At 43.2% G+C, this 27,615-nt stretch overlaps 1 protein-coding gene across 5 annotated transcripts; it reads left to right on the top strand.

Annotated features, from left to right (window-relative positions):
* The first annotated feature begins 282 nt into the window (after positions 1-282).
* H6PD (hexose-6-phosphate dehydrogenase/glucose 1-dehydrogenase) lies at positions 283-26,664 on the top strand. Of its 5 annotated transcripts, none has more exons than XM_089684330.1 (6): positions 283-397; positions 789-891; positions 11,130-11,772; positions 15,215-15,332; positions 18,042-18,311; positions 21,389-26,664. In XM_089684330.1, exons 3-6 carry the CDS (start codon positions 11,146-11,148, stop codon positions 22,741-22,743), a joined length of 2,370 nt encoding a protein of 789 aa, XP_089540456.1. In that variant the 5' UTR covers positions 283-397; positions 789-891; positions 11,130-11,145; the 3' UTR covers positions 22,744-26,664. The 5 variants fall into 5 exon arrangements, with proteins under 5 accessions (XP_089540456.1, XP_089540453.1, XP_089540452.1 ...); XM_089684326.1 differs by lacking the exon at positions 283-397 and adding an exon at positions 425-439; XM_089684325.1 differs by lacking the exon at positions 283-397 and adding an exon at positions 459-541.
* The last annotated feature ends 951 nt before the right edge of the window (positions 26,665-27,615 follow it).

Consider the following 27,615-nt stretch of genomic DNA (forward strand, 5'->3'; position numbering starts at 1 on the left):
GTCCTCCTTTCAGAAACTATATACCTTTTAGGGGTTTCTACTTCTAGCAAAGAAAGAATACACAGCCCCGGCAGCCAGGGGGTTAATGTGGGTGTACGGTTAGGCTTTCGGAGAAGGTGGGCTCTACAATGTAACGTGTTCATTCCTTCTCTCAGTTCCTGTGTTGTCACTGCTACAGAGCACTGAGCGCCGCCCTAACTTCCTCTAACACACAGATACCATTCATTGTGCATATAGGAGTCCTGCTATGAAGTGTACACGTGACCTTTACTCTGCCTCTATTTCCGGTCTCTCCCGGAAGACAACATCCGCCATATTACATGGGGCGGAAGAGGAGGACACAGCCCGCTCAGTGTACATGGCGTGATTGTGTCTGCAGGGGGCGCTGCTTGGCCAGGTTTGTATGACCCCTCGTGTCCCTTCACCTGCCCAGTTCGAGGTGACGCTGGGTGTGGGGGAGGGATGGCCATGCGACAGATGTAGTCAGTGTTACAGCATGTACACGTCATGTATGCAGAGAAGAGGGAGCTTAGTACATATGGTGGGCGTTATTCACCCAGGGGGGTAGATGCAGGAGGGCAGAGAGCTCCTATGTTGGTTCAGCTGTGCTGCAAATCCCTCCAATCAGAAGTCATTGAAAGCGTGGCGCCTCTGAGTGGTGTGGCGGTGTATCAGCATGTCTGAGGTCCCCTTCTGGAGAGGGTCACACTTGATCGCAGTGAGAATGTTTGGCCTCGTACACACACAGCGTTTATCTCATGTATTTTAAATGCCGGATTTTTTTTTAGCACACAGGAAACAAAGGTACAGCGTCCAATCCGAAACGGGAATACCACTTCAGGGATGTGAAAATCCTATCGCCCGGGACGTGCCATTCTGGACGCCGGACAGGTGTGGACTTTTGTTATATATAGCCCTGCTGTGATGCGATTTTCTCGTCAGTTTGCATTGCAATTGTTGAAAGTAGTTGTTCAGCTGCGATTAAAAATCGTCTTCTAGTCACTTCTATGCAAAACTGGCCATGAATCGCATTAACTCCTCCCACCAGCCGTACCGTATATGCGGCCTCATGGCAGGTGGGCCTTAATGTAGAGAGGCTGCATATATGTGTGCTTAGAGCATGCACCGTGCGTGCGTCCTGCACAGCTACCAGCGGCTAACGGAAACCTCCCGATCTCTATTTGCGATTAGGAGCTTTCCGATCATGTCACCGCCAAGTGTGGCGGTCACATGATCAGAAACCCGCCCCGCCTCTCGGCATCTGTAACCCCTTAAAATGCCAGGAGGTGCCGGTGCCAAGGGGTTAAGTGAACAGTTCTCTCAGAATGCCACAACACTGCGAGTTTGGAATGCATCGCTGCAAACTCGCACAGGACTCTTTTAATTGGATCAAAATTCGCACTTCTTAGATGTGAATGTCCTTCATAGCAAACAAAGTATTTTCAGATTTCATGCGAATCTATGCCTTTCGGATCTCATGCGATTCACATCAGTGTGAACTGGGACTAAGCCTCTGGTCACATCAAAGCCGACTTTGAAATCATGAGATTTGCAGTGAAATTGCACAATTTCAAAATTGGGTGACCTGCTGATTTCAGGTGCAATTTGCAGGGCATCTGACAAAGATGTCTAGGCCAGTGGTTCTCAACCTGTGGGTCGTGACCCCTTTGGGGGACGAATGACCCTTTCACAGGGGTCCCCTAAGACCATCAGAAAACACATATTTCCGATGTGTAAAGAGCAGCTGCTGTGTTGAAAGCAGCTACTCTGTTAAAAGCAGCTACTGTGTTGAAAGCAGCAGTATTGGAGGTAAAACGACACTCATGAATTATAATTACAGGGTAAATAATGTTATGGTTGGGGGTCACCACAACATGAGGAACTGTATTAAAGGGTCACGGCATTAGGAAGGTTGAGAACCACTGGTTTAGGCAAATCGCAACAAAAGTAGTGCATGTACTACTTTAGAAATCGGTGCAGCTCCAACCAAGTCAGAACCGCACCGATATGACCGCTCTAATAGCAGACCGTAGGGTGCGACTTGGCATACAATTTGCAAGTCGCATCACATGCCAAGTCGCACCCGATGTGACCGGGGTGTAAGGCTCCATTCACACCTGGGTATTTTGGGATCGCGGCAGAATTGCTGCAATTTTGTACACAATTGCAAAACGTACTACAATCGTAAACGCAGGTTCAGGTGCTGTTATTTTTAATGGCACTTAAAATGCAGTGTGGTGTTGACACGATTGCATCACTTAAAGCTTGTTGCCCAAGAAGGAGCAGAAGCTTCTTTTGGATGACAGGCTACACACAATGTGATTTGCCGCAACAATTGCAGCAAAACTGCACGGTATTTTAGGTGCCATTGGAAATGATGATATCTGACCCTGCGTATTGTGATTGTAGTGCATTTTCAGATTGTGGACAGAATCTCAGTGATTCTGCCGCAGATCCAAACGCCCAGGTGAGAATGGAACCCTCACAGAGCAGACACCGGCGCTTGATTTGGCTGCTCAGCTTGCGTTAGTTCTGAGCACCCAAGTGCTTCCGTGTGCGAGGGTAACCTCAAGGAAGGTTTATTGTTTTCTGTTCTCATTAGAACCGGTGCCTCATTTACTCGCTCAGCTGATCCGCTCCTTCTGAGCATTAAGAGAGCCTGACACTCCCCTTTCCTGATAGCACCCTAACCGTGCTTGTCATACTGCAAGGTCTCTCCCCTGCCTGCTAGTCCCTGGGTGCGGTCCTGGACACAGGCAGGGAGGTGAGTAGGAGATATACAGCGCAATGTTAAAAAAACCTTATTTAAATACAGTTTTATTTAAAATATATATATTTTTTTTTTATCAGGGCAAGTAGATTGGGTCCCCAATTCAGTCCCTTGGACAACTAGTTTTTTAAAAAATTTCCACACCCCAGCACTTGGTGCAGCGCCCAACCCTAAGCACGAGCACCTCTTGGTGCAGCGCCCAATCCTAAAGACGAGCACCTCTTGGTGCAGCGCCCAATCCTAAAGACGAGCACCTCTTGGTGCAGCGCCCAATCCTAAAGACGAGCACCTCTTGGTGCAGCGCCCAATCCTAAAGACGAGCACCTCTTGGTGCAGCGCCCAATCCTAAAGACGAGCACCTCTTGGTGCAGCGCCCAATCCTAAAGACGAGCACCACTTGGTGCAGCGCCCAGTCCTAAAGACGAGCACCACTTGGTGCAGCGCCCAGTCCTAAAGACGAGCACCACTTGGTGCAGCGCCCAATCCTAAAGACGAGCACCACTTGGTGCAGCGCCCAATCCTAAAGACGAGCACCACTTGGTGCAGCGCCCAATCCTAAAGACGAGCACCACTTGGTGCAGCGCCCAATCCTAAAGACGAGCACCACTTGGTGCAGCGCCCAATCCTAAAGACGAGCACCACTTGGTGCAGCGCCCAATCCTAAAGACGAGCACCACTTGGTGCAGCGCCCAATCCTAAAGACGAGCACCACTTGGTGCAGCGCCCAATCCTAAAGACGAGCACCACTTGGTGCAGCGCCCAATCCTAAAGACGAGCACCACTTGGTGCCGCGCCCAATCCTAAAGACGAGCACCACTTGGTGCCGCGCCCAATCCTAAAGACGAGCACCACTTGGTGCCGCGCCCAATCCTAAAGACGAGCACCTCTTGGTGCCGCGCCCAAGCCTAAAGACGAGCACCTCTTGGTGCCGCGCCCAAGCCTAAAGACGAGCACCTCTTGGTGCCGCGCCCAAGCCTAAAGACGAGCACCTCTTGGTGCCGCGCCCAAGCCTAAAGACGAGCACCTCTTGGTGCCGCGCCCAAGCCTAAAGACGAGCACCTCTTGGTGCCGCGCCCAAGCCTAAAGACGAGCACCTCTTGGTGCCGCGCCCAAGCCTAAAGACGAGCACCTCTTGGTGCCGCGCCCAAGCCTAAAGACGAGCACCACTTGGTGCAGCGCCCAATCCTAAAGAGGAGCACCACTTGGTGCAGCGCCCAATCCTAAACACGAGCACCACTTGGTGCAGTGTCCCATTCTAAACATGAAAAAAAAAAACACCAAACGAGATCCCTGTGCTCAAATCCCAATAGCTAGTACATGCATTTATCCATCACGTGCTAAAGGGGTGTAACCACATATTAACACTAGAAATTCTGAAGGGCCCTCTGCACACTGCTATATACCCTTTCCAGCAGACTCTGCAATAAAGAATAGGGATATTTGGTTCCCACATATTGCAATACATGCTTAAGCTGGGCAACTGCGTCAAAGTAATCCCTCTATGGCCAGTCCTACTTTGCTCTGCCTACGCAAATGCTACTGTGGACACAATGCCAACAGGAATAGTGCCCCATCATTGGTGTTAGTGGGAGGAATAGTGTCCCATCATTGGTGTTAGTGGGAGGAATAGTGCCCCATCGTTGGTGTTAGTGGGAGGAATAGTGCCCCATCATTGGTATCAGTGGGAGGAATAGTGCCCATCATTGGTGTCAGTGGGAGGAATAGTGTCCCATCGTTGTTGTTAATGGGAGGAATAGTGCCCATCATTGGTATTAGTGGGAGAAATAAGACCTCATTAGTGGTGTCAGTGGAAGGAATAGTGCCCCATCATTGGTGTTAGTGGGAGGAATAGTGCCCCATCATTGGTGTTAGTGGGAGGAATAGTGCCCCATCATTGGTATCAGTGGGAGGAATAGTGCCCATCATTGGTATCAGTGGGAGGAATAGTGCCCATCATTGGTATCAGTGGGAGGAATAGTGCCCATCATTGGTATTAGTGGGAGGAATAAGACCTCATCATTGGTGTCAGTGGGAGGAATCGTGTCTTGTATCATTCAGAAGTATAGTGTCCCAAGGGCCAGATAAGGGTTAGCAAAGGGCTGCATCTGGCCCTCATGCCACAGTTTGGAGACCTCTGCAACTGAGTGCTGCAGGGCCATTCATTCTTAGTGCTTCTTATTGCTGTGGTGTGAACTGTGCTCATTAGCGAACATTAATTTGGACTGTCCATGCATGTTGCACCCTCACTGCATTTGGTGTGAATGGTCCCTTAATGGCACCTCAAGGCACCTTCCCAACAGTTGTACATTTTAGTGCATGGTAAGGTACTACCATGTGTTGTGGCACATTGCCTTTAAAAAAAAACAAAAAAAAACCCTTTTTTTAAATTTTGGGCCCTTTTGAAGTAAAAGGGCTGCTCAATGCAACGCACATGAACGCGCTCTGAGGGAATGTCCCTTTTGACTCATCAATTTGAACAGTCCTGACACACAGATTTTTGAACCACGTTCTTCAGGTGTATGGCCAGATTTTGGTCTGGACCAGATAGCACCAAGAGCACAGTAAATGAGACTTTTTTCACTAGATGTTGGCCTGAGCTTTCCTGTGGTTGATAATGACGATTACCACTTGTGTCATATGGACACAACCCGATTTTCTGTTGGAAATTTAAATATATAATTCGGGATATTGTTTGAAAATAGGAACATGGAGTCAAATATAACAAAATAACACTTTTTTTTTCTCACTACATGCTGAGGTGTGTTCTTATATGCGGGATCTGGTATCACAACCTGCACATGTGATAGATCGTTATACAATGAAAGATATTCGGTAGCAGTACAAGTATGAGTAAAGCTGAACAGTTTAATACACAAAATACATTTAAATGAGCTGCTTTGAAAAGCCATCTGTAAAATCTCTGCAAGCCTTCCACTTTTTAGGTTTCATTCACACCGCTGTACAAATACGCATATAAACATCAGCTGCTTATAGATCCAAAACACAGAATCCAGAAATCTTCACCTAAGAACATTCTATTTGTGCTCTTGCACATGCATATGCATTTGTACACGCGTAAATCACATCTAAACAAAGAGAAAAATAAATTATCATAAAAATGTGTACTACTCATCTTTACACATTTAAGCGCATCTAGACGAAAGTGTTTTACTGATCATTACACAGAAACTTTTCTCCAGGAAAACATGTTTCATAACATTAGTAAAGTTTTTACAGCTGTGTGAATGAAGCCATATAATGCAATAGCAGCAATAAGGGCCAGTTCACACCACAACAGGTGTGTTCCCTGTACGTTTCCTGCATCGTGTTCAAAATGCATTGCCTTTGCGATCTGCTCTGGGTGCCAATACATTAACAGCTCCCCAAATGCAGATCAGACACCAGACTACATGGTACTTACATATCCAAAAATATATATATAAATATCCAAAATCTGATTTGTATCTTAGTGCAGACTTCAGGGAAAATCGGTGAGCCAATCACACAACCAGGAAATTACATATCTGGGGTGTGTACAGAACGCCTTCAGGTAGCCATATTGCATTTTTATAGAAACCTACAGAGCTGCAGAGTAAAAAGGAAAGGTAATTTTTAATAACATTCAGTTACAATATGATTTGTGTAGCAATTGTACACACTACATCATTTTTTATTTGCTATTTTTTTTCCCCTTGAAAGTGGGATTACCCTTTAACCACTTATACCGGGTACTTTCACCCCTTCCTGCCCAAGCCAATTTGCAGCTTTCAGCACTCTCACACTTTGAATGACAATTGTACGATCATGTAACACTACCCAAATTAAATTTTTAGCATTTTTTGAGACAGAGCTTTCTTTTGGTGATATTTAATCACCACTGGGTTTTTATTTTTTGCTAAACAAACCAAAACCCGAAAATTATAAAGAGAAAAACCCTTCTCTTAGTTTCTGTTATAAAATTTTGCAAATAAGTAATTTTTCTCCTTCACTGATATGCGCTGGTGAGGCTGCACTGATAGGCTGCAGTAATGCACACTAATCTGTGACACTGATGAGCACTGTTGGGGCTGCAATGATAATCAGGACACTGAGGATCAGTGCCCTGATTATCAGTGTAAATGTCCCCTGTCATGCTTACCGGTTACTGACTCTCCTCTTCACACTGTGACAGCGCAAGAGGAAAGGAATGCCGATAACCTGCAAGTGTGTTTACATGTGATCAGCTGTGATTGGACACAGCTGACCACATGGCAAAGGTCTGCTGTGATTGGCCCTTTACCCTGATTTGTGATCAGCTGTATCCAAAGACGACAGCAATCACAGGGCACAGCGGATGCGTGCTGCAGTGGGGGGCATGGTTCTAGGAGGACATCTCTGGACGGCCTCCCAGAACTGGACGACCACACTGTAGCCGACTTTCGGCTATAGTGCGGTCAAGAACTGGTTAATGTATTTGATAAGGTGGGCATGGTAGAAGGTCACATTTTATGCAAAATGGAATTTTTATTCTATAAAATAAAATGGCAAAAGAGCTGCCCTACTTAAAAAGCGAATGTGTAATTCTTAGTTGGACTGCTTTGTTTATTTCTTCTGGATTTGTGCGGTAACCCAATGTGAAAGTTTGTCTCCGTGTAGGAGCTTCCCCTGATAAAGACCGCTCACTGCTGCCCTTTGTCCTTGAGTAGGGTAGCTGGTCTTGTCTCCACCCTCCTCCCCTGTATTTTTCGGTAAGTAGCCTGTAGTAGATGGAGCCTCCCACAGCTCTACTCTCTGCACAGACTATGTACAGCACAATTTTGATGTCACTGCTACTTTTATATGGTAATTTCTTGGTTCGCAAAGGTGTTTGGGCCACACAAAGTGGCTATATATCCATTTTAGTTGACGTTTTTTTTTTTACCTTCATACATTCTATGCATGAAGGTAAAAAAACTTCTGTATCCAGCTCGCCCCAAACTCCCCCCCCCCCCCCCCCCTTACCAGAGCCTGATCTTCCTCTTAGATTGTAAGCTCCAAGGAGCAGGGCGCTCCTAACCCTTTTGTATTAAACTGTATTGTTGCTGTATTGTCTCCCGTTATGTTGTAAAGCGCTGAGCAAACTGTTGGCACTATATAAATCCTGTATAATAATAATCTCAAACCAGCAATGTGCACAAGAGCAGTTGCTCTCATCTTTCTCCCTCGTCACAAGGCAGATTGATAGCGGCAGGAGCTATTGCTGCTGTCAATCAAATCCTATGACAAAGGGAGCTGGGGGGGAGGTGAGTTTATAGACAAATACAGTGGGGTTCGGGAGCAAGCCTGCATAATTGCCCCCATAGGAAGAGGAGGAGTCCCAGTGGTGGACCCCAGAAGAGGAGGATTGGGGCTGCTCTGTGCAAAACCTTTGCACAGAGCAGGTAAATTTAACTTTTTTTTTTCTTTTTTTAACTTTATTTTCAAATTAAGAATCACTTTAAGGAATATATTTCTGTGACAGATTTTGTGCCCAGAGTTCATCTTCAACTTGCAATACTCATGCGTTGCCCAATGCTGTGTCCAATTGATGAGCAAATGTGTCTGTTGACAAGGACTAGCCTATGTAGAAGCTGTCAGAAGCTCTCGGTATAGCACACAGACATTTTTGAATTTGTGATGCAGATGATGACTGCCTACTCTCATAAAGAAAAAAGTAAAGCGATATTTTGGGGTTGATTTACTAAAACTGGAATTTGGTGCAGCTCTGCATGGATACCAAGCTGCGTCCAGGTTTTTTTTGTTAACGCTTACTTGAACAAGCTGAAGATGGATGCTGATTGGCTACCATGCACAGCTACACCAGATTTTGCACTCTCCAGTTTTAGTAAATCAACCCCTTAATGTACTTCACTTTTGTTTCTCAGGGTTTTTGCTTGCTATCCTTTCCCACCTGCGGCTAGCCTAACTGTTGGTTCCAGAAAGGTTTGCATTGTTCTTACTCCGCTTTCGTATCCATGGAATTGCTTTAATTGTGGTATTTTGTTTGGCCTTTTCCAGAATTCCAGTAAACACTACACTGATATCTGCTATCTCCTTTCTGATTGCAGAGCTTATCCATAAGGTTTCAGCAAGCTGAGATCTAGAGAATTGCTGGCAGATAGTGAGAGTGCTTGGAATATCTAAACTCTCACTGCCGGGAAAAGATTTTTTTCTGTGTAATCCTTGCTCAAGGATTTTCTTGTGTAATAATTAACATTTAACAGGGGAGGGATCATTGACCTACCAGTTTTGTACATTCACTATTGCCTGCTCACTGCACCATCCTTGTGCACAAACAGAGCTCTGCAGGGGGAACCTGATCAACCCTTTATAAAAAGGTAGGTGTGCATGCTGCTTTGTATTGCTGAGGATTTTAAGAACCCCATGCAGGTTAAATGATGAAGAACCTTATATGTGCCCTTAATTTACTGTCAGTATCACAATGCATGCTATTCTGTCAGGTCCAGCAGGTGTATACACAGTACACACAAATCGGGTACAGTTCAAACATATTTGGTGGCAGCAATAATATTCCTAGGAAAATAGTGTACACAGATGGGGATTGGCTAGGCAGCAAAACGTTAAATGGACCCGCTCTTTGGCCTTTCATATCAACACTTTGCTTTCGATGAGGAAAGGACCCATCAGCAGGTAAAAGAGAGAGGCCAATGCTGTCAAAAGAGATGGGGTTTCTATGGAGAGCAATAGCAAGAGTAGAGACTCTACATTTGTAATTGTTATTCAGAGTAGAGTAACAATATGTGAGGCCAAGAAGTGGGTTGAGGACTCGGGTGCTATGTGTCCAATCTGTGTGTCTGAGAAGATTGTCATTTTTCCAGGTCATGGTGTAGCTTGTAGTAGTTTGCCACACATTACTGGACTTGTTCTACAATGGTAAAGATGTTTTGTAACTTATCCAAGCCACCGCTTAGGTTCCAAAGACCTGAAAAAAGAACTAAAGAACCAAAGAAATGTCCTTGATAAGCTAGAAACCATCTTCAATATTCAAGAACAAGCCAAGTTGAATGGGACCAACTAGTACTAGGTAGACCAACCTGTGTGTGTGCTGTCTTAAGGAGTTGGTGAGTACCCCGTGTGGTTGGTGGCAATCATTGAACCTGGAGCGGGACTTTACTTTGATTTAATCTTTGGTTGGATGTTTGAGCTGCAGTTAATAGGTCTAAGAAATAATATAGAAATAATTCTGTAGAAAGCAGAAAGATTTACACAGTGGCTATTTAAAACTTTCCTTTTTATGACCTAAAGTATTTTTTAGTAGGGTGAACATTATAATAACAAACTGTTACTTGTGAGATTTGATCTTCTGTTGATCTAATCTTGGTAAACTCAATGTCTTTGACTGGCTGCCACTGCATTTTAAAGTAATTCTATAGGCTGAAGGTTTTCTACTTACATGAATTCTCAGGAAGGTTAAAAAACCTACAGTATGCAGCACCCCCCCCCCCCAACTTACCTGAGCCCGATATTGATCCAGTACTGTGCACAAAACCTCTGGCTCCTCCCCCTGCTGAGTGCTTCCATTGGCAATCCTCTTGCTATGGGGGCAGTCGAGCGGGCTTGCTCCCCAGCCACAATCCTGTGAATGTACTAATTGGTTTACTGGCTGTGATTGACAGTGGCAGGAGCTAATGGCTCCCGCAGCTGTGTGAGATAATGAGGAGAGATAGACCTGGGAGGGATCCAACTCTCATGCACATTGCTGGATCAGGATGGGGCTCAGGTAAGGGTGGACTGAGAGAGAGCTGCTGCTGTCTTACCCCCCACTACATTAATTAAGCACAGATTGGTATTTTTCTTGAATGTTACTCGAGAGGGCAATAATACATGGCTCTGTCTGTAATAATCACTCATTGATGCTCAGAGACTTTCCTGGGTGTTAGAAAATCTCTGTGACAAGGTCACAGGCAGAGGAAGTGGTGGGAGATCTGTCCAATGAGGATAGAGACCGCAACAGAAATCCTTTTTTAGTATGGTTGTAAAGGCCTTTTGTTGCTGTGTCCTCCAGTCCCTGGGGCACTTATTCACTTGATATTTTTGTCTTAGTGTCCACAGTTACAGACAGCAATTGGAACCTGACAGAGGTTTGAATACTTCCACAAAATATCAAAAATAAAAAAAGTTTTGCCTGAAGCGCGACCTAAACTGTGCACACGCTGGGCCAGTATATCAAGCAGTGTGTCTTCCGTAAGTCAGGAACATCTTCCTGCCTATAGCCAGTTTCAGTGAGAAGCTGAATGGTGCTTTATATTTCACAATGCCCAGGGTTTTTTTTTTTTTTAGCACAATATTTTTAATTCCTTTTTTAATGGCAAACTTTTTTAATACAATTTTCTTTTCATAGCCTGAAAGTTCCAGCCATGATGCAGTGGAGGACTCTGGGTTGCATACTCCTGGTTGGCGTGATTGCTGTCACCTGCAAAGGAAAAGGACACGTATCGGTTATTCTTCTTGGGGCTACTGGAGACTTGGCTAAAAAATACCTATGGCAGGGACTCTTCCAGCTCTATCTGAATGAAGTCTCAAGGGGTCACACCTTCAGTTTTCATGGAGCTGCACTGACCCCTCCAGAAAAAGCAGAGGCGATAATGTTCAATTCACTTAAGTCTCTGAGCTGTCCAGCTGATGTTGAGGCTGACAGATGTGCTCTTGTGAAGGACCAGTTTCTAAAGCTCACTCGTTACAGACAGTTGAAGACTGCTGAGAACTATACAGCATTGCAGCAGGACATCCTTACTTCACTAGCAGAAGAAGACCTTCATGAAGCTGGAAGACTTTTCTATTTGTCAGTCCCTCCATTTGCATATGCTGATATTGCTCGGAACATCAATGCCAGCTGCCGGCCACCCCCTGGAGCATGGCTACGTGTCGTGTTGGAGAAGCCCTTTGGGCATGACTATGGGTCTGCTATGCAGTTGGCCAGTGATATGCAAACCTTCTTTCGAGAAGAAGAGATCTATCGGGTAGATCATTATCTAGGCAAACAGGTAAGACTAACCATTTCATAACCAGCCTAGGTGCCCAAAACAAATGTAGCATGATTGGTATACGTCTGTTACAGCTGTCACTTTGACTCTTCTCTGTGCACTCACTGCTCAGGGGGAAGTGAGAGCTGCAAACAGCAGCTTTGTTTATGAACAAACTTCACATGATTACTGTGATTGGATTTCATGCCCATCACTTAGTTGGGAACTAGCATGCTAACTGGCTACCAATTGTGGGTTTGAGACCTGTGACTGTCAATGACAGTGCTGCCTTAGAAATAAATGTGCGCACAGCTGCATGCTGCTGGTTCTCGGATCATGTTCCTGCATTGGGAACCATGCCTGATAACTTTAATCCACAGATTGCAGGTATGCTCAGCTGAGTCACAGACATATAAAACCAGTCAGTTCTGAAAACAGTCCACTATCTGAATTTATTTATTTTTTTAATTTCCTTGAAAAGCTTGTTCACTTTTTGTTCCCCGAAAGCCTGTGTGTTTATACTTTGAAGATGTAGGAGCAGTGGTATTAGACTTGTCTCCAGAATAATTACTGTGTTCAATCAAAACAATGTAATCCAGCCAGTCAGCCTTTCCATTGAGAACAATTGGCCGAGGATATGCTGCCACCCATAGACTTAACAATTTTTGCCTGGTCTTACCAAAATTAGTCATCTACCTTACTGCCGACTTCTTCCCTCCTCTCCCACTTCTGGAAACTTTTTTTATTGGGGGGGGGGAAGGGGGTCAATCAACCTGGTTTGGATAGGTACCCACTCCCACGTCCACCCAGATTGCCTAGGCGATCCAAGCGGAAGTTCACCCTCCCTCTTTGTCCTTGTTTCCCTCAGTAAACATGCCAGCACTGGGAACCCGAAGACCAGTGAAGAACAGGCCAGGGTAAGGACAACTCTGGATCCCTGGAGAGTGTCATTTTACCAAAAGTTATCAGCTACAGTATTTGTAGCAGTTTATTTTGAATTTTTTGGGGGGAGACTGAAGGTCTTAAGGTTGTTGTACAGAGACCATTATGTCTCAGTTGAGGGACTGCTTTGTGTGTGGCTTATGACAACTGGGCCCTGTCAAGGTTCACTTCCAAAGAATGAGCAAGCGTGCCGACAAATATCTCCGATTTAGCACTTTTTGCAGAAAAGGAGATGAGATTTTGATTGCACAAGGCAAATTCACAATACCGCTCCCAAGTCAGTCCACACATCAGCCCACAAACAGCCACCTGGGGAACAAGGGATATGATCGATGACCACACATTGCTAATGCTGAAGTCTTTTCTTTTATTTCATACTGAAAGACTGCACAGAAAACAACCTGAACCATCTCATGTTTTACACCGCATACTCAAGGATTGAAAAATGTGTGCAGTACAAATCACAGTTCAAAATGGTATTAAACCCCAAACCGAAATTGTAAAATATTGCAGTTTACTAATCATTAGATTTGGTGGTTGCATTAGTTTTCTTTTTTTAGGCTGTTTACCTCTGTTTTTACCTGGTGATCTGGCCGGTAACACATCTGTATTAGAGTGCCACCACTCTGGATGAAGCAGCAACAGAGACACTTTCGGAAAGCAGCATTGTCAGTCTGGGGAGGGGAGTGTTAAATACGATAACAGATTTTGATACACTAACAAATTAAAGCCAGACTCCAGCCAACACTTTTTAAGCAGTTACAACAACAGTTTTTGGAATAAAGGTTTTACATTAATAAAAGCTGACCATTATAAGCAACCCTCTTCTTATGAAAATGGGTGATCTCAGCACCCTAACTGTTGCATCTGCAGGACAGCTTGCTCTGTCAATAATAGGTTCACCAAACCTATTAATAATTAAAAAATAATAGGTTCACCAAATCTAATGATTGGTAAGTTGCAATAAAAAAATAAACATTGACTTTTGGGTTTATACTGCTTTAAGCGTTTCTGTACATTTTTTCCAGTTTGACATAGGGAAAACTTTATCATGATCAATGTGTGAGATTCTGTCATATTCTTAAATCTTTAGTGTCTCTAAAGAACGTTTAAGGAGATGGGGATAAATGTCTCAGTGAGTCTACAAATAAGCATTGGCAGGTTTCTTACAGTCATTGTTTCATAGAAGTGATCTGCTTGTGTGTTAAGCATTACATTGTACATACACATGCAGATTTGTTACATGTCTGTCTATACCTAAGCCAGGTTATACATGACCAGCAAGTTGAATGACTGAAAGGAAATATATTCGATTCCCCCATCCACATGTCTAAGGTGGATGGGGGAATCCCTTCCACAGAGCTATTGTATTCTGACAGCTTGGAGAGTTTCCCACTGTCAGAATGAACTCATTGACACTGCCATCTATAGCCAGCGACACTGATTGAGCGAAAATTTTCCAACATGCTGGTTGTACAGAAGTCGATCGATTAGAATACAATGATCACAGTGATCATATGAAAAAACCCAACAGGCTGGGTTGTACTGAAGTTGATCGATCAATTTCAATACAACCAGCGTGCCCATAGATGGACTGATGTTCTGCCGGTTCCTGCTGAACCAGCTAAATTTCGATCTGTCTATGGCCAGCTTAAATGGCTGGCTGCATGCTGATTACCTGATTCATGGAAACTGCTGCAGACCGAACACAAGGACTCTGCGAGCCTGGCGAGGGGGGAGAAAAAATGGAGGACATGGCCTGCTCTTGTAAATGCTTCTTTGCCTGGGTGTTTACCTGTGCATATGCATCCAAGGTATTCTCCGAGCACAACAATTCTGCATTCAGAAATCACTTCAGACACACATGAATTGGTGAACACAGAAGCAAAGAAGCCTTGGATTCTCACAAGAGCACAACCTCATACAGCCTCATACAGCCATTCACTTGCAGGGCATGTGCGGATCCCTGGGTTCGGGAAAGCACTGGGAAATTACGTTTAGGTGTATAAAATGCCTGGTAAAGCCCAGTGTGCATGAACCCTAATAGAGTATGCTGGGGGTACAAACACTGCACACTGTATAACGTATGTAAGTTCATACTCTATTTAACCATGCTCCTTTAGTGCTGAGGCTGCCTACCCCTGGTTCACTGCTTCTCATTTCACTGTCCATTCAAACCCAGACCTGTAAATGCTATTGAACTTCAGCCAAGAAAAGTCAGGTCTCCTGCCTGCTGGACAGGGCTGCGCTGTGTGGAAGAGCTGTGTAAACCTTTAGGACTGAAGGGACAGGATTTCAAATCCTTTGGCAGCCAAAACACCTCTCAGAAATGTGTTTAATGTTTGTATTTATCTGTTTAGCTATAAATATCACAGGAAGTACAATAAATGATACACTGTTAACAAACTAAGGATATTGGGCGTTAAAGGTCCTAGCTGTCAGTTACTTTCATGACTGGTTACTTCTAAGAACTGGAGATAAGCAGCACTGGTCTAATATATTTGTGATTTATCTTTTCCAGGCAGTTGCACAGATTTTGCCTTTCAGACGGCGCAACCAAAAGAATCTGGACTCAATCTGGAACAGGCAGCATGTGGATAGAGTGGAAATTGTCATGAAGGAAACAGTTGATGCAAAAGGTATTTTAAAGACCTAAGTGAACGCTACAATTTACTATTTTAAATTTTTTTTTTAAGGGTAAGTACTCAGAAGTTAATGTCTTGAATGGCCTAAAGGCCAATTCTCCTTACAACTGATACTTATGTTGTTGGTAGGGGCTAAAATACTACTCCAGTGGTGAGATCTCTTCCAATAATAAATCATGTCTCTCATAGCCATTACAAAATAATCACTCTCTGGTGCTTGACGGCTCTATTTATTCAATATGGTTATGTGAGAGCACTAAGCCACAGCCTCTCATTTAGCACCAGCGTTGTCAGCCTGCCATGTGCACTCCTTCAGTTACCCACTGAGCTACCTATCAGATGGCCAATGCAACAGCCAACGGAAGGCGTGCATACAGCAGACTAATAATACTTAGTATTTATAAGCTTAGAAATGGGTGCCCGGGCAATAAGTGTCCCAGGAGAAGTCGCCTGCACGATATCCTGATACAAGATAAAAGATACTGTATACTTTAAGTGCTGCACTTTTAAGGGGATAGTGAAGGAATAGCGCAGCACTTAAAGTATGTAGTGGTTTAGCATTGTTAGCCTGCAACACGAAGCGCTCATCCTTTCATGATCTACAGGTAAGAAACTTTGCAACTGAGTTGCAAAGGTGATTTGAATTTTGAAACTGCATACAGCAAGGCATGATGCCAAACATATTGTAGATTCATTCTTTAAATATATTGAGCCCTGGTTCACACTGAAGCGATTTCAGATGCGAGTTGTATAGTACTGAATTTCATGACCAAGGAAATAACATTGGTTTCTACAGAGCCTGTTTGCATCAATGCAGCGCAGCTGTGATCCGACTGGGAAAGGGTGTGATGCAGTGCGATTCTTTGGTCCATAGGCTTCAATGGAATCACTTTCAAATTGCTTATCTGTCTTTTTGTTGTACGATTCCAGCAGGTTTTCTTCCCCAGCCAGAAATCACAGCTGTATCTAAATTGCATCAACTTGCACTGGAACTGCACCTGAAAATTGTGCTGAAAATCAGATCAAAATCTCACTGCATTAGTGTGAAGCTAGTCTTATGGGCATGTCAATACCAGATAGCATGCATTATGCACCATATAATATGTGCGTGCTGCTGTGCTTTATGAAGGGTTGTGCAATGTGTTCTTACAACTCTACTGAAATGTCACAAAATGACAGTTCATTCAACTGTACAGTGCATTGACATGCTGTAAAGTGCATTCTGCTGTGTAAAATGCATGCATGTTGTATTTTTATGACGTGCACACCACTCCACACATACGGTGCGAACAGGGCACATAAAAAACTATTGTTTTCTTTGTACTCTTACTCTGAGTCTGTGTTGATTTGTGGATTAAAAGGTTCACATGCATGTAATGTGTATTGTGGAAGTGATATCCAGTTAAAAGTGGGTGGGCTTTTGCCACAAAGCACATGTTATGCATACTTGCACATTGTGACACACTTATCTGCCAGAGCGACCCTCCAGTGCCGCAGTGGCCGCAATCTCCCTTGAGGCTCCATTGTCACAACTGACATCTTTGCCCCATCTTTTTTCTGGTTTCACATCTTCTGCGATCTTACTTGAGTTAATGCATTCCAGCACCTAGACATGCAAGATTGCACACTGAGCTGTGCAGAGCACAATGTGAAGAAAATTGCTGACAGGCAAAAAGCTTTTTATTGCAGAAAAGAGATATGAGCAATAGAAAGCATACCTGTCAGTAACTTTTTGTTTCTCTCAAGTATTTAATTGTGGTGTAAAGCTGAACGTCAATATAAACAAATGTTTAAGCGTAAAAGGTACACGTATTCCTAATTGAATATTGGTGTGTATTTTTCATATCTGTGCAGTATTCCAGCATTAACCTTTTGCCTACATGCAGGAGCTCCCTAAAGACCAGTCTCTGCTGCTTTCTCTCCTCGTGCACAGTGACTGTTCTTGTCTCCGTCCTCTCCTGTACTTTTCTGCAGACAGCCTGTATTGGGAGGGCCTGCTGGGTCCCTCCCAAAATGTTTGTCTGGAGTTCTGCTTTTAAGGTAAACCTGTTACAAAACTTGGCAATTCAAACCCAGCATATGAAAAATGGGATCATAGGTGAATGTTATCACTGAAAACCACATGTCAAAATGATCCAGAGATCCAGTACACCCAGAGATCTATCCAGCTGAATTTTTTTGCCAATTTCGTTTTTTTTTTGTAAATGCATAGCCCCACACCTTCTCCACTCCTAAGCCCATGTAATCCATTCTTGTGAAAGTTTAGAGGGCAATCAATAAGGTAAATAATTCACCATATTCAGCATTCAGCCCTAGTAGTGCAGAGTGGGGGCAACTGTAAGGGTTAAATGCTTTCTTTGTCTAGGGGGTGATGAATAGGGGAAATTACTTGTGTTATTACTCACCCCCCTGGCAGGCAGCGCTTTTCTCTGCTTTCCAAAGCTTCCAGGGTGTAGGTGGCTTCTCGACGTCATCATGTACAATGCAGGACAGCTAGTCCTGCATTGTCCATTATGACATCAGAGAGCTGTGACAGGTTGGGCAGTGCAGAGGAGTAGCGTCTTCGGTCCTGTTCTATGAAGAGGAGGAAGTCTGCAGGAGCAAGAAATAAAGAAATTATTTCACCTTATTCCTAAATCTCTAGATAACTCAAGCATTTAATACTTTACACTTTATTGAAGTTTTTTTTTTTTTTTTTTTAAGGCCGCGCCAGTTTTTATGAAGAATATGGTGTCATACGTGATGTCATCCAGAATCACCTGACAGAAATTTTGACCTCTGTTGCCATGGAAGTGCCAAATAATCTTACCAGCTCAAGTGATGTCCTGAGAGCCAAGCTGGAGTTATTGGATTCTCTGCACCCCCTGGAAGGCAGCCGTGCTATCATTGGTCAGTACCAAAACTATGTGCAACAGGTCAGAGAGGAGTTGGAAAAACCTCCACATTTTTTCACCAAAACACAGACATTTGCAAGTAAGTTGCTTCTTCTAAATATATTCCTATTTGTGTAAAAAGGTGTGACTGCTTGACCAGCTAATCTGGTTGAGATCGCAGGACCTCATGCATTTTAAAGTTTGCACAACACAGTTGGACAGCCTCAGACACAATAGTATAGGGTCATTTTATGCATGACAAAGCACCCTGAGTGTGGGAACTGCTGGTGTTCCTGGTTTTTGCTCCTGGCTATGCTGACTTCTGGTTTTCTGACCCCGACTCGTCTGAGCACCCACACTGGCATCCAAACCCTGGCTTTTGTTTTTGACTATGTTCCTGAACTGTTATTTTTACTATTTCATTAAAGGTGTGATTTTTAACTGCACTTTCTGTCTCTGCCTGGTTTATGGTTCCTGACAGTTTCCTTTTTACATCTGAATCTACAGCGTTTCCACTTCCCATCTGAATCTGCAGAGTTTCCACTTCCCATCTGAATCTGCAGAGTTTCCACTTCCCATCTGAATCTGCAGAGTTTCCACTTCCCATCTGAATCTGCAGAGTTTCCACTTCCCATCTGAATCTGCAGAGTTTCCACTTCCCATCTGAATCTGCAGAGTTTCCACTTCCCATCTGAATCTGCAGAGTTTCCACTTCCCATCTGAATCTGCAGAGTTGGTTTTATGCCTGGAAGGGGACCGATATCAATATAAGACACCTTTTCCTGAATTTATCTCTTCCGCATGATAACATAGGCTTCAGGGTAATTGCCGCCTCAGACGCCGAGGAGGCGTTTGACTCAGAGTGAGTCTATTTTTGGGAAGTCCTGAGACGCTTTGGATTTGGGCCCCTATGGTGCACGTTTGTACTAATAACTGGGTGCCTGATCCATTTGCACTGCATCATGGTACCTACCATGGCTGCCCCTAATCTTCAAGTTTATTTGCCTTGGCCCTGGAACACCTGGCTATTTTACTCTGGCAATTGTGGGGCTTCCTGGTAGGTACACTGGAAGAAAAATTATCCCTATTTGTGGATGATGGCCTATTGTATCTTAATGATGCGGGTCCCTCGCTCCTGAAGGCTTTGGAGCCTTTTGATGAGTATGGCTCCTTCTCGGGTGTCCGTATTAATTGGTCTACGTCTCGCTTCTTTTTGCCCTGGATGTCTGTGCTCGCATGGAGGCACGTCCCTCGCCACTAAAGTTTGTTGGCAATTTCCGTTATCTGGGAGTTCACATCACTAGGGACATCCCATTTCCAGGAGCATAATCTTCTTTCCCTTCTGTCATTATTACAGGAGCGGTGTCGAGCTTGGTCAAGTGTTCCCCTAAATTTGTTAGGCTGCACCGTTTTTTAGGGACACAGATCACCTGGTAGGTTTTCTTTATCTGGAATGGTGCTCTTCCTCCGTCTCTCGATATAAAGTCCACTTTACATCTTCCTCATTTGGGAGGCTTGGCACTCCCAAACTTTCAAATTTATTACTGGGTGGCAATAAATAGCAGGTGGAGAGGAGAGCGGACGAACATCTGCTCCCCTCCCATTCTTTGTGTGACCTGGAAGATGACGTCACTTACGGGTCACGGCTGTCACTTTCTCGGCTAGAATAGCCAGGGAAAGAAGTATTGCAATGTGGTTTGCATTGCAATACATCTAATGGATCACAGAGGAGACTTTCAGGATCTTTTAGGCCCTGCAAGTCTCAATAAAGAGAACCTGTCACAAGAAAATCATCACATAGGGAGAAAAAAAGTTAAGTAAAGAAAATTTTTTTTTTTGTAAAGAAATTGGTTACACCCGAGCCCCCCATTCCCCCACGTATATGCATATACAAACCTAAACGCACACATCGAGGCGCCTACGTGTGAAAACCTCGATGGCGATACACGTTACATATTGCCGCACACGTTGGAGTGAGAGCAATAATTCTAGCACCAGACCTCCTTTGTAACACTAAACTGATGACCTATAGGGGCTTTTGAAGTGTTTTCTATAGAAAATATAGGGTAATGAAGTCTGTCACCATTTCATAGGCACACGCAAATTTAAGGTTTGGCCTGTTGGGTATCTATTTACTCGGCACAGTCTTGTCTTTTATATTTTACCAAAAATTTGGGTAATTTATTGCATTTGTTTAAAGTTCACAGTTAAAATTCACTTTAGTGTGATTTTTATTTTTAATGAAATTTTGCCTTTCCTAGATCTTTGAAATAATATTTTGTGTGACATAAAAAATTGGAACTACCACTATTATATTCTTTATGGTGTCCGCTTTCAGCAAATGTATAATGTTTGGGGGTTTTGTGTAATCTTCAGGCCTAAAATGATTTTTAAACATTTGTGCAAAAAATGCAAAAACGGCTCTGGCAGCGAAAGGGATAAAGGCAAAGGGTGGTCACCCCAAATATTGAATTGATTTGGATTTCTCTTCTGTTCATTTCATCTGCTTCTAAATCAACATTTCTGTTGTGCCCTGACAAGACTGTACAAAGCACCTAAGACCCATGCATGGTGGGAAAATCCCATGATGTAAGATGGTAAAGGCCATATATATTGTTATAAAACCAGGAAAAGACATGAATACAACGGAAACAACCTCCTTCCAGAAAGCTCTATCGCCAGGTGCCATTCTGCTCACCTGCTTACTGCCACTGTACCCTCCCCCATATTTTCTGGAAAATAAGACCCATTGTTGGTGTCAGTGAGAGAAAAATAAGTCCCACCATTGCTGTCATTGGGAATAAAATGAGTTTCTGCCAGTGGGACTTAAATAATCTCTAGAGCAGTCCAGCGATGCAGGTTGGAGAAGAAGGTCCCTCCAGAGAGCGAGTTGGAAAGCTTTGCTCTATATGCTGCTGGTGTAGCCCTTATAAAAATGACAGGGTCACTCAAAATTGCTCATTATGAGCAGTAAACACACGGTTTCCTTTTTTTACATTTTAGTAAAAGAGGCCCAGTTTCTTTTAAAACTACAGCCTAATGTTCTTTTTAATATAAAATGTTAGTGAAATATAAGCAGAGGAGATGAAAAGTAATATGTAAAATGTCATGACATTCAGAAAATGGCACAAATGTACAGGGAAACCTGGTCTAAACTATTTTTCACTCTTTTAATAGGTGTCCTTATCTATATTGACAACATGCGGTGGGAAGGAGTGCCCTTTCTCTTGGTATCAGGCAAAGATTTGGATGAGAGGACTTCATATGTCAGAGTTGTGTTTAAAGACAATGCCTTCTGCCTGCAAAAAGATTTGGCCCGGGACCCAGTTAAAAATCCATGTAAACCCAGGCAGATTGTATTCCACATTGGACATGGAGAGCTGGGTTTTCCAGCTGTGCTAGTAAGTCGGAATCTATTCAAACCAAGCCTTGTACCCAGCCAATGGCAAGAAGTGTCTGAACTCCCAAATGTCTTTTTGTTTGGTCAACCTCTGTCTGATTATCATGTATATCATCCAATTCAAGAAAGAGAGGCTTACTCCATACTAATCTCAAATATTTATCGTGGAAAGAAGGAGTCCTTCATCACAACAAAAAATCTGCTGGCTTCTTGGAAGTTCTGGACTCCCCTCCTAGAGGAGCTGGAGAGCACTTCACCAAGAGTCTACCCAGGAGGGTCAGAGAGCGGTCATTTGCTAGACTTTGTAATAGAACATAGTGGGTTACGTTTTCTAACGGATGAACACTTACAGATAATGGGCATGGAGCAAAAGACAAATGCATTTGCTTCAACACAATCCAAATTCCTCAAGAACACCATGGTGTCTAACTGGGCTGAAGAGCTGATAGAGAAACTAGCACAGGACATACAGAGTGCAGCGGATGAAGCTGTGAAGAGGTCAGGCAGTTTCCATCTGGCTCTCTCTGGGGGCTCCAGCCCTATTGCTTTATTTCAGAGGTTGTCCAGGCACCATCATGGCTTTCCATGGAAACACACGCATTTGTGGATGGTGGATGAACGCTGTGTGCCATTTACAGATATTGACTCCAACTTCCGTAGCCTTGAAAGACACCTGTTGCAGCATGTCAGAGTCCCTTATGTAAATATTCACCCCATGCCTGTACATAGGAACCAAAGGCTCTGTGCTGAAGAGGATCTGGGTACCCAGACCTATGCTCAGGATATCTCTGCCTTGGTCAGCAATTCAAGCTTTGACCTTGTACTATTAGGACTGGGGAATGATGGCCATACTGCTTCCATCTTCCCTGGCTCTCAGAATGGGATCACAGGAGATGAATTGGTGGTATTTTCAAGAAGTCCAATAAAGCCCCATGACAGGATGAGCTTTAGCCTCCCACTTATTAATAAAGCCCGGAAAATTGCTGTCCTAGTCCTAGGTAAAGGGAAGCATGATATTGTAACTCTTATTAGCAGAGCAGAAAACAATCCCAATAAATGGCCAATCTTTGGGATCAAACCAGAATCTGGGCAGTTGGTATGGTACATTGATTATGAAACTTTGTTTAAGTAACAAAAAAAAACTTTATGTTCACCAGTGAAAGTGCCTTTTTTACTTGACACCACTAAAACAAGCTTATAATTGTTTGGCAGATGCCAGAGGATCCAATGGTGCTATTTCTACCTAATTTCCAAGTCTACTCATTTGCCACAACCATGTCTGATTATCCGTCCTATGCCAGTTGCAGGATTGCTAAAGCTGGCCATTCATGTACAGATTTCTTTCATTCATCCTGAGGCTGAACAAATAAAATCTAACAGATTCCTGTTAGCAGTGTAAATGTATAAATTTCCCCTGATGGATTACTGTATTTTGCCTGCTGGTACACCGTCAGAATACCCAAACAGTGCTGCATCTGATTGGATGGAGGTGCTGTTGGGCCAACAATTTTTCTGACAGGGTATTTTGACAAGCCAATTGAACAATTGACTTTTGTTGAAGTGTCTGCAGAGCCGTACACTGATTCAATTTTGTCCAAGCCAGCAGAAATCGTCCAAAATTTGATCCGTGTGTGGCCAGCTTAAAAGCGCAAGAACTCTTTTCCACTTCTACTGCATCACTGTCTGGTTAACAACTCAAGGACCTGTTATTGGGGGAGATTACCTGAAATATGCACTCCGAATCTGGCGCAGGTGTGCATGGTAGCCAATCATCTTGCTCAGTGAAGCTTTGACAATAAAACATGGAAGCTGATTGGTTTCTGTGCAGAGCTGCACTAGATTTTGCATGCTTCAGTTATAGTAAATCCCACCCACTATGTTGCTGCTTCAGTGCTAGAGGGCAAGGCTTTGCAAGATCCTGTTGCTGCCTGTGACAGCATTGTGAGTGTGGCAGGCCTATACAAAAAGGTGTTTGATTCATTTAATTTAGCTTACAAACTAACAAAATGTTTTGTGCTGCAGCAGGAGTGTGGCACAGGAGTGTGGCACTGCAGTGTGGGGATCAGGGCTGAGAATTCCCATAGTTGAGCCAGTTCTGGAAGACTCCAAAAGATATAAAAATGTGGATCATTAAGCCAACCAGTGTGAAGCAAAATATCAGTTTTAATGCAGCTGATCCATTTTCTAAACCAATATGTACAATTTTGTGTTTGTACATAGAAAAAAAAACAATCCAAAGAGTTTGCAGTTTTAGATCTGTGGTATATAACATCTGATGATGATGCTGTTGGTAATATTGGTACTAATGTCCTAAGGCTGGCTAAAGATGGGTCCTTTTTTTTTCTTTCAATCAGCGAACAGATTATCCCATCCATACAAGCGATGTGGATGGAGGAATCCTCACCGCTGTGCCATTGTATTCTTACAGCACTGTCCTTCGGTGTCAGAATATACTGATCAGTGGCTGCAACTGGCTGATCCACAAGTTTTCCAAAATTCCTGTTTGACAAAAGTTGATTGTTGGATCTACTTCTGTCACGTTTGTAAGGTAATCACTTGTGTCTAGAAACTGCCTAATATATCTCTAAGCGCAAACTCAGACATTGTAAAGTGACAGACGCTCTACTGCATTGTCTGGAGGTGCGCTAAAATGCAGACATACTGCATTTTATCACAGAACACTGTACAGTAGCGCAGCACATTGCGCTGCTGTACAGCACCATGAATTAAGTGTACGTTTTTTGTATACTTCAAATAAGGTTTGTCAAAAAAAGATGACGTGTGATGAATCGCGCAGTCTGGAGTGGACAGCTGCCAGACAGGTATAGCGCTCCACCAGCTGTCCCCTATAGTGTGAACCCAGCTTAACATGGGAAGCTTTTTTTTTTTCTTCAGTCCAGCGGGCTGAGCGAAAAACAAGTGAGAGATCGCCATACTAACTAAGCAATACTGGTGTGGCCATCTCCTCCACTGAGCTATTGTGTTCTGACCAAGGGGACTGCCCCGCCACCAGAACACACTGATCAGCACTTACAGCCATTGGCTGCAAGCACTGACTGGATGCTGGTTTTCCTGTTCAATAAAAGCTTTTGTCAGGTTGCTGTACACATAGGCTGAATGTTGGCCGGTTTCTATTGAACTGGCTGGTACAGGTCAATAATTGGCTCCTGTGTACCAGACTTAATACATGCAGCCATCCTTTGATTTACAGCCAAAATATAACAATTCCATGATCCCTCTACCAGATTTTTTTCTATAGTCTTCATTATCCTTTCTCTATCTTTCCCCTGTATGTCTTCAGTGTTTTTGTCATCTTTCAGTGCCTGCCACCATTCTCTGTCAGTGTTTTTCCCTTGTTCTCCTTTGTGTCATTCTTCCCTGTCCCTCCATCCCAAGTCTGTCCTAGGACCTTTTTATCTTTTTTGTAAAACCATTGTAACATTTTGATTCCAAGTCTTTAGGTTTGTCTATCTGTATCTTGGTTATTATTTTTTACCATTTACAAGATTCTGTATATCTTGGATCACAATAACCATAATAATTTACCTGGTAACCAGAAGAAACAAATGTGTATGATTAAAACATATTTACAGCGCTCAGCGTAAATGAGTACACCCCTCTTGAAAATACGATTTTAATCAATATTTCAATGAACACAAGAACAATTTCCAAAATTTTGACAAAACTGAGTTTTATAGATTTGTTTAGCTCATTACATGAAAGTAAGGTTAACAATATAACTTAGATTACGACATCTTCAGGTTTCCTCAAATTATTTGATGCAAAAATAATTACACCCCACAACATCAAACTACTACATCTAGTATTTTGTATGACGTCCATGATTTGTAAGGATAGCATCAAGTCTTCTAGGCATGGAATGAACAAGTTGGTGACATATTGCAACATCTATCTTTTTCCATTATTCAAGAACGACCTCTTTTAGAGCCTGTATGCTGAATGAAGAGTGATGTTCAACTTGTCTCTTCAGAATTCCCCATAGGTGTTCAATTGGGTTCAGATCAGGAGACATACTTGGCCACTGAATCATTTTCACCCTGTTCTTCAGAAATATAACAGTGGCCTTAGATGTGGAAAAGTGTGTGATGACCAAGGGCACAGAGTGATGATAGTAGCATCTTCTCTTTCAATATAGAGCAGTGTATCTGTGAATTCATGATACCATCAATGACCGCAGGGATACCAGAAGACTACGGGGAGGGAGGGGGGAGGACAACTTCTGCTTCCGATCACCTTGGGCGATCGCAGTGGAAGTGGGTACCTGTCAAATCCAGGTAGCTGCTCCTCAAAGGTGCCAATCCTTAATGAGGAGCAGGGGACAATGCATTAAAGCGGAACTTCCCCTTTTGGGTGGAGCTCCGATTTAAGCTAGAAAACATAACATAGAGATTTCAGTTCAATGCACAGGATTTTACAAAGACACTGAATTTCTGGCAGGATCAACCAGTATTTTTCTGCACAAACATAAAATGAACTTGAAAACGAATGAAGCTACTATGGCACATCTATGGACCGGTCAGCGACAATATATTGCTTTTTTTTTTTTTCTTGTCTTTAGGTATTCTGGCAGTTCTCTCCACATTCGATGGATAGCCCCTGTAACTTATATGTTAAGTGTATGCAAAGCACAAAACATAGTTTGTGACTTCTTCTCTCCCACTATAAAAACCTAGCATGAGATTAAACCCCATCCCACTACATCTAAAACACTGAAAAAAATGGTTGGAATTGCCCTTTAAAAGTACACCTGGATAATGGATGATGCGTCTTTTAAAGATGTCTCTAAGCTGTTCAGTTGCTGTTATTACTGAAGTGGACCACTAAATGTGAATGACTACTGAATGTGTCACATTTTTATTTTACTGAAAGAACATAGATGTGAAATATGCAACTAAGTTATAGAATTGCAGATATTATTGTGAACATTTCAGAACTAGATTTATCAGATGTTTATAATGTTTTTTTCCATCCAGATTTTATATTGTTTGTGACTATACATGCTTTCATTAGAATAAAAACATTCACCAGCTGACGACCGGTAATACATATTATTTCTTTCACAAATACACTGCTATTTCAGCTTCACATTGACCCTACAGGTAGAAATACCCCAGTCTGTACAGTATGTAAAGCTGAACTCTGAGTACAAAAGCTTTAATATAGTAGTATTCTTCAATAGTCACAAAGGATAAAAAATTTAATTTGTGGGCATCAAATCCCATTGCAAACTCAGATATTGCTTCGTAAAAGTAGCATGACATCATCACTGTAGTGCACGTACTGTATGCAGAGAGCAGAGATGTGGGAGGGGCTCAGCAGGCTCCACCCACTACAGGCTTCCTATAGAAAACTACATGAGGGAGCGGATGCAAGACAAGAGGAGCAGTGACCGGTCTTTATTACAGGAAATGTCTGCACACATCTGGAAACACAAAGTACACCAGATTCAGTTGAGAATACATGTGCTGCTCGTATTTAGACAATATATCCTGAGGTTCACAAGTAAGCTTTCTCCAGAACAGAATCCACAGAAATACATACATGGGACCTGGCAAAGGATTGTATTTTCACCCAGTCTCAAGATGTATACAACCCTGCCAGGCAGCATAGCCAGGCCAGTGACCAGACCTTTCCCTACTGCAAATGAGCAACACAGCTTGGTCACCTCACTCCCCCCAGCCTATGATTGGATAAGTCATGGAACAGTAACAAACTGATTAGTTCAAATGTCTGTGCTTTCCTTCTGATGGTATGTTCTTTGTAAATGCAGAACACCTGATTACAAGTGGTGCCCCTCTCTCTACTGGTCTAAGTGCTGCTGTATAGATGAGTGTAAAAGGCTAGAATTAGGTCCAATTCTGCCATTAAAGTGTTACTAAACCTCGGACCCTGCATTCACTATATCTAGTCTCCCACAGTACACAGAACATGAAAATGCAAATATTTTAGTAAATATAAACTGCTAAATACCATTTCTCAACAG

Source organism: Staurois parvus, unplaced genomic scaffold, assembly GCF_062004578.1.
Source record: "Staurois parvus isolate SC_StPar_1 unplaced genomic scaffold, SC_StPar_1.0 ptg000346l, whole genome shotgun sequence".
Classification (NCBI taxonomy): Eukaryota; Metazoa; Chordata; class Amphibia; order Anura; family Ranidae; genus Staurois; species Staurois parvus.

Excerpts from the sequence above, each read along its gene's own strand:
- H6PD (XM_089684325.1), top strand. The coding sequence starts at position 508 with ATGTATGCAGAGAAGAGGGAGCTTAGTACATATG. Across the intron at positions 11,773-15,214 it reads ATCATTATCTAGGCAAACAG|GCAGTTGCACAGATTTTGCC; the intron begins GTAAGACTAACC and ends TATCTTTTCCAG. Across the intron at positions 18,312-21,388 it reads CAAAACACAGACATTTGCAA|GTGTCCTTATCTATATTGAC; the intron begins GTAAGTTGCTTC and ends CTCTTTTAATAG.